We start from the raw sequence: 7851 nt of genomic DNA, 5'->3' as shown, positions 1-7851 counted from the left end.
TTTATTTTTTTAAGTAGACATTATTGTGTGTATCTAATTTATATTGATTAATTTTAAGATAATATTAATTATCAAAATAAATCTAAAAATATTTAATTTAATATTCTTAACTCAACTGTTCATTAAGTGAAATTAATTCATTAAATTATTAAAATTGGGACTCATCAACTGTCACTATAAGATTACCTCCAGGTAACATAATCGACATTTTCCAACAAGCAGTTGAGAGGTGTCTTTCATTTCTGCGCACATAATGGACTTCATTAGTTTATAAGAAAAAAGTGTCATTTTCTCCTCTCCTGTCATCAAATCTTCCGCTATCATTTCCTTAATACTCGGCTAATTGATATCTTCTTATTAATATTTAGTTATTTCATTTTCGCTACATCTCCATAAAAATTTAGGTATAATATTAAATAGATGAAAATTTTCACACCATAGATTAGATAAGAACAAATATGATAGAAAAACTAATAATCTAAGATTTGGAATATGAAACATAGGAACTCTCACTAGTAAATCAATGGAGGTAGTAGATATGATGATTAGGAGAAAAATTAATATTTTGTGTGTACAAGAGACAAAATGGACATGTAAGAAAGCAAAGATGATAGAGAACTCGGGTTTTAAGTTATGATACACTGGAAAGAGCAAAGTAAGAAATGAAGTGGGTATTATTGTAGATAGTTTGTTAAAAGATGACGTTATAGAAGTAGTTAGAAAAAGGGATAGAATTATACCCCTTAAGATAATAGTGGTGAAAGAAACTATGAACATAATTAGCGTATATGCACCACAAGTAGGATTAAATGAAACTACCAAATCAAGATTTTGGGAGGACTTAGATGAAATATTACAAAATATTCCACCAAATGAAATGATTTTAATAGGAGGTGATATAAATGGACATATCGGAGTGAAAATGAGAAATATGAGAGAGCGCATGAGAGTTATGAGTTTGGAACGAGGAATGAAAAAGGGAAATCTATATTAGATTTTGCAATAGCATATGACCTTATATTAACTAATACATTTTTTAAGAAAATGGAAGAACACTTAGTCACATTCAAAAGTGGGAATAATAAATTACAAATTGATTTTCTTATGGTTAAAAAGAAGGATAGAAAGATTTGTAGTGATTGTAAAGTCATCTCTGGAGAAAGCTTAACTACCCAACATAGGGTAGTAGTGTTAGATATACGTCTCAAACATAGTATCAATAGAAAGAAAATATATACAATTCTTAGAATTAAGTGGTGGAAGTTAAAGGATGGGAAGCAACATATATTTAAAGAGAAGGTAGAAGTACAAGCATTAAGTGAAATATAAGATGACTCTAATACAACATGGGATAAAATGGTATCAAAGTTGAAAATAGTAGCTAATAGTGTACTAGGTGAGTCAAAGGGACATGCACCACTAAGTAAAACATCTTGGTGGTGGAATGAGAAAGTACAAGAGAAAGTGAAGGGAAAACGAATAGCTTATAAGGAATTATATATTTGTAAGAACGAGGAAAACTTAAAAAAATATACAATAGCAAGAAAAAAATTAAGAAAGTAGTGAGTGAAGCAAAAAATGAAAATTTTGAACGATTATATCAAAAATTGGATACAAAAGAAGGGGAAAGAGACATTTATAAAATAACTAAAGTGAGAGAAAGAAAAACAAGAGATCTTAGCCAAATAAAATGTATTAAAGATAAATGTAATAGGGTATTAGTAAATGATGGAGAAATAAAAAAGCGATGGAAGAGGTATTTTCATCAACTTGTTAATGAAGGTTTAGGTGACGAACTTAACTTAGGTAATTTAATTAGGTCAAATGAGCATAGAAATTTTAATTTTTATCGTAAAATTCAAACTTCAGAAGTAAAATAAACTTTAAATGAGATGCACAATGGAAAAGCCGTTGGATCAGATGATATTCCGATAGAGGTATGGAAGTGCTTAGCGAAACAAGGTATTGAATGACTTACAAAATTATTTAACATGATATTGAAAACGAAAAAAATGTCTGATCAATGGAGGATAAGTACTTTAGTTCCCTTATATAAGAATAAAGGAGACATACAAAATTGTGCAAACTATAAGGGTATTAAACTAATGAGTCATACTATGAAACTTTGGAAAAAGGTAATAGAAAAAAGATTAAGGAAGGAGATTACAGTGATAGAAAATCAATTTGGGTTAATGCCTGGAAGATCGACAATAGAAGCTATACATCTTCTTAGACAATTAATTGAAAAATATCGGGAGCAAAAATAAGATCTACACATGGTATTCATTGACTTAGAAAAAGCTTATGATAGAATCCCAAGAGAAATTATATGGAGAATTTTAGAAAAGAGAGGTGTTAGCGTAACATGTATTGAACTAATTAAGGATATGTATGAGGATGTAATGACCAGAGTAAAGACTTCAGGCGGAGTAACTGAAGCATTTCCAATAAAGATAGGATTACATCAAGGATCAGCTCTAAGTGCCTATCTTTTTACACTAATTATGAACGAACTCACTGCGCACATTCAAGACACAGTACCGTCGTGCATGTTGTTTACAGATGATATTATTTTGGTATATGAGACATGTGAAGGAGTGAATGCTAAGCTAGAATCTTAGAGGGAAACACTAGAAGGGAAATGCTTTAAACTTAGTAGATTAAAGACAAAATATATGGAATTTAAGTTTAGCAATATTAGAAGTAATGAAACAATTGTTAAGATAGGAGAGGACGAGTTGTCCGGAACCGAGAGATTTAAATATTTAGGATCATTTTTACAAAATTATGGAGGGATTGAGAGAGATGTCTTACATAGAATACAAGCAGGATGAGTGAAATGGAGGGGAGCGTCGAGTGTTTTATGTGACCGTAAATTATCTCTTAAACTTAAAGGTAAGTTCTATAAAACCGCAGTTAGACCTGCTATGTTATATGAAGCTGAATGTTAGGCTATGACTCGAACACGTGAGCAGAAGATGAGAGTTGCAGAGATGAGGATGTTAAGGTGGATGTGTAGACATACAAAGATGGACAAAATAAGAAATGAGAGCATTAGAGAGAAAGTCGGAGTTGCATCTATTGAGGAAAAACTCCGAGAGACACGTTTAAGATGGTACGAATATGTACTTAGACGACCAATAAATGTTCCAGTTAGACGATGTGGAACTATGATAAACATGCATATCAAACGAGGAAGAGGAATACCAAAAAAGACTTGGTTAGCAATAATAAAATAAGATAAAATTTATTTAAATATAGATTATGATATAATAGGAAATAGAGCTCAATAACGTAAAAGGATTCATACAGCCAACCTCACCTAGTGAGAAAATGCTTGATTATTGTTATTGTTTGTTATATGATCCTGCGGATCTGCCACCAGTGCATTTTTATTTATTTATTTTTTTTTTTTTAAACTACTAGTTATGCGAATGAAATTTTGCCTTTAAATTAAAAGAAATTTCAAATCGAAAAAAAATTCACATGTACACAAGTGTGCATCATAAAAGAAGAGAAAAGAAAACCAGAAATAGAAATAAAAGAAAAACTGAGAAGAAATAATATATATTATTTGGTTGGAAGGGATTGCATGCGCTTGAGAATATTATAAAAAATTATAATTCGTTACATTAACGATCCATCTAGTGTCGATTTCATAAATATGGAGAGAAGTATATATAGGTACACAAACCTTAGGCATATGATACGATAAATCTTAGATCGTCAGTTCTTGAAAATCAATCCTTGATCATTATATCACAGATGTCATGTGTTTATTGTCTGTGCTACGTTTAAGGACCGCTTGGGAATATTAAAAATACTAGGAAGAGAGGTGATATTAAAAAAAAAAAAAACTGGCTTCAAGTTTTCTATTGATTAAAGTGGAAAATATTGACTTTGTTGATCTTATTGAGCTAAAGACTTATGACTGATTCAACCAACGATGGTAAGATAGACCTCTTCTTCTCCCTTCTCTTAGTTTTATCTTTCTCACTCTCTCTGGCTAGCTCATGAGATCTAGTTAACGATCTGCTTCTTAGCCCTGTGAATCCTCCATCGCTACCAAAGCCTCCATCGGCCTGCTGCAGCTATCTAGCTAGCCATGGCTTGCACCAACTTAAATTTCAACGTAGACGTCAACAAGTGCTTCAACTGGTTATCGAAATCCGGCGGGAAGCCCAAAATCGGAATCAAGAAGTTGAAGAAAGAAATAGAAAAGCTGAAAGCTAAACGACATGATATCAAAAGTAAGATCGAAGAAGCCAAGCGCGAGGGAAGACTTGCAAGTGAGGAAGCCAAGCAGTGGCAGCGTGACCTGGAGTCATTGGAAGGCCAAGTGGCTGTTATCTTTGAGGATTTCACACGCATCAGTGACTATCCTCTTGTTTTTACAGTAATTAATGACAAGTTATTAAATTCTGATATATATATGTTTTAGGTTTTCAAAATAACATCAAGGTTGGGCCATGGGGAGTCGCCGGAGACTGCAACTTCGACATTGGTCGATCTGCGTCCCAAATCACAAAGGTCAGACTCCACACCGGAGTAGTCGTCGATAATTTGGAGATATCCTACATTGTCGATGGGAAAAATGTTGAAACACGTCGACTAGGTGGCGGTGGTGGCAGATATCACACGGTACGTGAAGTCGCCAACACTCTACATGGATAGTAAACATCGTTATATCGATCGATCTTGCAGGTCGAACTACTTCCGGGCGAATATATCAACTCGATGGTTGGGTTCGTCGGCGCTTTTAACGGCGAAAGTTGTATCTCTCAGCTCAAATTTAAGACCAACTTCGGAAATACGCATGGGCCTTTTGGGGAAGGCGGCGGCAACGAGTTCACTGTTCCGGTCACGGACGGTCGAATTGTTGGATTCTTTGGCCAGTACGACAAGTATCTAAAGGAGATCGGAGTCTACGTGGCTCTTAATTAATTGGCCATTTATATATTACTTGAGTATTTCAGAATCTGAGCATCTATTTTCTCTTCTTCACTTTGTTGCATGCAGCGTGGGATTGAATATTTAAATAAATTTGATAGTTTTTCAGTAAATGGATGATCTGCCAACTTTTGTGTTTGGTGTTTTTAAGCTAGCTAGTTTTATTTGCTCTAATAAATTATTGTATTTTTTTCAACTTAATTTTTACCTAATCACATAGGTAAGATTTGAAATTACTAAATCACATAAGGTAATTTATAAATGTCCAAATTATATACTCACTTTTATTTTTGCCTCTGCTACTACTGTCCCAGCAGAGTCGATTTTTTTTATCATTCCAATCATTTTTTAACCGATTTTAATTAATTCATATTCAAAATATCACTATTCTCAATCTATTGGATAGAATTAATATTTAATAGTATTTTTACAATTAAAAAAACTAAATGAATATATAGAAACTAGTTTCATATCATTTCGAGGTCTCTAGATCCATCAGTCTATTTCAGCTGTAAAACCATTTCATATATATTTGTTTAGTTCTCCTGATTGTAAAAATACTATCAAACAACAATTTAACCAAATATATTGAGAACAGTGATTTTTGAATATAAATATGTCCGAAAAACTAATTCATGTTTAAAAAATTATTGCTCTAAATATATTAAATCAAATTGATATTTGAGACTATGAATATAATCACAAGAACTAAACAAACTCATAGGATCTAGTTTTATATCATTCTGAACACTCTAGGTCCATCAACCAATTTTGGTCAAATGAACTTAAAGAGTTTTAGCCAAAATCTGTTGATGGACCTAAATAGCTCAAAATGATATAAAACCGGTCCTATGAGTTCATCTAATTCTTATGATTATATCCATGCCATCAAATATCAATTTGACTCAATATATTGAGAAAAATAATCTTTTTAATATGAATGTGTCTGAAAAATCTAATTCATATTAAAACAATATTGCTCTTAATATATTAAGTCAAATTGATATTTGAGAGCATTTGTACAATCAGAAGAACAAAACAAACAAATAGAAATTGGTTTCTTGTTATTTTGAAGTCTCTAGGTCCATCAACATGTTTCGGTTGGTTTCAGCAAAAATCAACTGATGGGACTAGAGACCTCAGAATGATATGAATATTGGAAGATTATTGGTGCAATCATCCACATATCAAGGTTGACCAGTTTGATTAAACTTGAGTGGATTCAAGATTGAGTTTTAACTCAAAGGTTAGATAAAGAAAAGTCCTAACTGAAGGCTAGGCAATGCAAAGTCCTAACTCGAGAGTTAGACAAAGAAAAAGTCCTAACTACGATTAGATAAAGGAAAGTCCAAGTGGGTCAAGAAAGATCGCACACTAGCAAAAGAATGGCCCTAATTGTGGTTAGGTAAGGGACAACCCTAACTGAGGTTAAGCAGGATGGAAGTCTACCGAGTGACTAGTCCAAATTGAGGTTAGACAAGAGAAAAATCTAAGTGAGTTAAGGAGGACCACACTTGGTGATCGGAAGTCTAACGAGAAGTTGGCAAAGATATAATCCAAGTGGATCAAAAGTTAACTCGACACTTAGCACGAGATGAAAAGTTCAAGTGGATTAAAAGTTGACCAAACACTTGGTGGGAAAGTCCCAACAGGTCACGAATGACCGGATGTTGAGCAAGAGAACCCTAAATTTGAATTCTGGGTGTTAGGGTTGGGAATTTATTGGCTAATATCGAATGGGGTAGATCCAATCGGTTAGGGTAATCGTTTAAGCCAAGGTCAATCAATTAGGATGATTTCCAAATTGATTGGGAAGCTCGATTCATGAAAAATGGGAAGAGCCAGAATTGATTAGGTCAATCGATTCTAGCAATCCTAAATAATTGGGTAATAGATTAAGGTTATTCTTACGAGAGCACATAATGTGCTGGAATCATTGGAAAATCGATTCAGAATCTTAATCAATTAGGTAATCGATTAAGATATTTTATGAATGAACAATAGCTTCCTAGATCGATTGGGAAGAACTTCTTCGTGAATAGAAGGCTTCTTAATTGATTGATTAATCAATTTGGAGCTTATGAATTGATTATGATGACTTAGCAATCGATTAAGGGTTCAAAAAGAATCATTCTGTAGGTGTTTGAATGGTCGGATGATGTGACAATTGATTAGGGAAAAATTGAATGAATTGGGAGGCGTCGAAGAACCCTAAAATAAGGTTTTGTTGACATTCCGAAGGTAGCCGATTCTTGGTGATTGTGGAGCAAAGTGCTGTTGGGATATGCCCGACGCGGTATGTGCTAAAAATATATTTCGTAAACAGGCACAGCGGAAGACTTAATGATAAATTAACTAATTTATTACATCACACACATTATACGCATGCTAGATACAATCGTGCAGAAAACATTATAAAACAAAATGAAATTGATAACTATTATTCTATGTATACCTTACAGATGACCTGTAATATAATGAGATGGATATCAACGTTTTGCCACGTTATAGAACCTCACCTCTATCAATATCCACGCCGATTTCTTCAAGACAACTCTAAGAGAACAAGCTTCACCTTGGGAAGGTACTAGTTACAAGAGAAGGAGAAGGATCAAAGAGGAAGAAGAATCAAAAGGAAGATCTTCTTCCTTTGGGTGGCTCACGACAACAAGAGGAGACCCTTTTGTTGTAGTTGGCGATAAAAGAGATAGAGAAACAGGGAGAGAGGTATTGGTTTAGGTTTCAAAAATATAATCAAGCTAATAATGAATTGTGTATTAATTCTCTCTAACCATATCAATATATAGTCATCTTTAATGAGTTAGATTAGAAAGTTCAAATCTAACCCATTATGCCTTAACAAAAAATTAGTCTATTAACCCTTGGTTTGGTTCACAACTA

General features: G+C 33.3%; 1 protein-coding gene across 2 annotated transcripts; it reads left to right on the top strand.

The window, feature by feature from the left end:
- The first annotated feature begins 3911 nt into the window (after positions 1-3911).
- LOC122049685 (protein GOS9-like) lies at positions 3912-5063 on the top strand. 2 transcript variants are annotated; one of them, XM_042611045.1, is made up of 4 exons: positions 3912-3949; positions 4044-4373; positions 4442-4641; positions 4705-5063. In XM_042611045.1, exons 2-4 carry the CDS (start codon positions 4106-4108, stop codon positions 4942-4944), a joined length of 708 nt encoding a protein of 235 aa, XP_042466979.1. In that variant the 5' UTR covers positions 3912-3949; positions 4044-4105; the 3' UTR covers positions 4945-5063. The 2 variants fall into 2 exon arrangements, with proteins under 2 accessions (XP_042466979.1, XP_042466981.1); XM_042611047.1 differs by lacking the exon at positions 3912-3949 and having other exon boundaries at positions 3964-4289.
- Positions 5064-7851: the final 2788 nt, after the last annotated feature.

Source organism: Zingiber officinale, chromosome 2B (genome assembly GCF_018446385.1).
Source record: "Zingiber officinale cultivar Zhangliang chromosome 2B, Zo_v1.1, whole genome shotgun sequence".
Classification (NCBI taxonomy): domain Eukaryota; kingdom Viridiplantae; phylum Streptophyta; class Magnoliopsida; order Zingiberales; family Zingiberaceae; genus Zingiber; species Zingiber officinale.
This window is presented reverse-complemented; position numbering and strand designations above follow the sequence as displayed.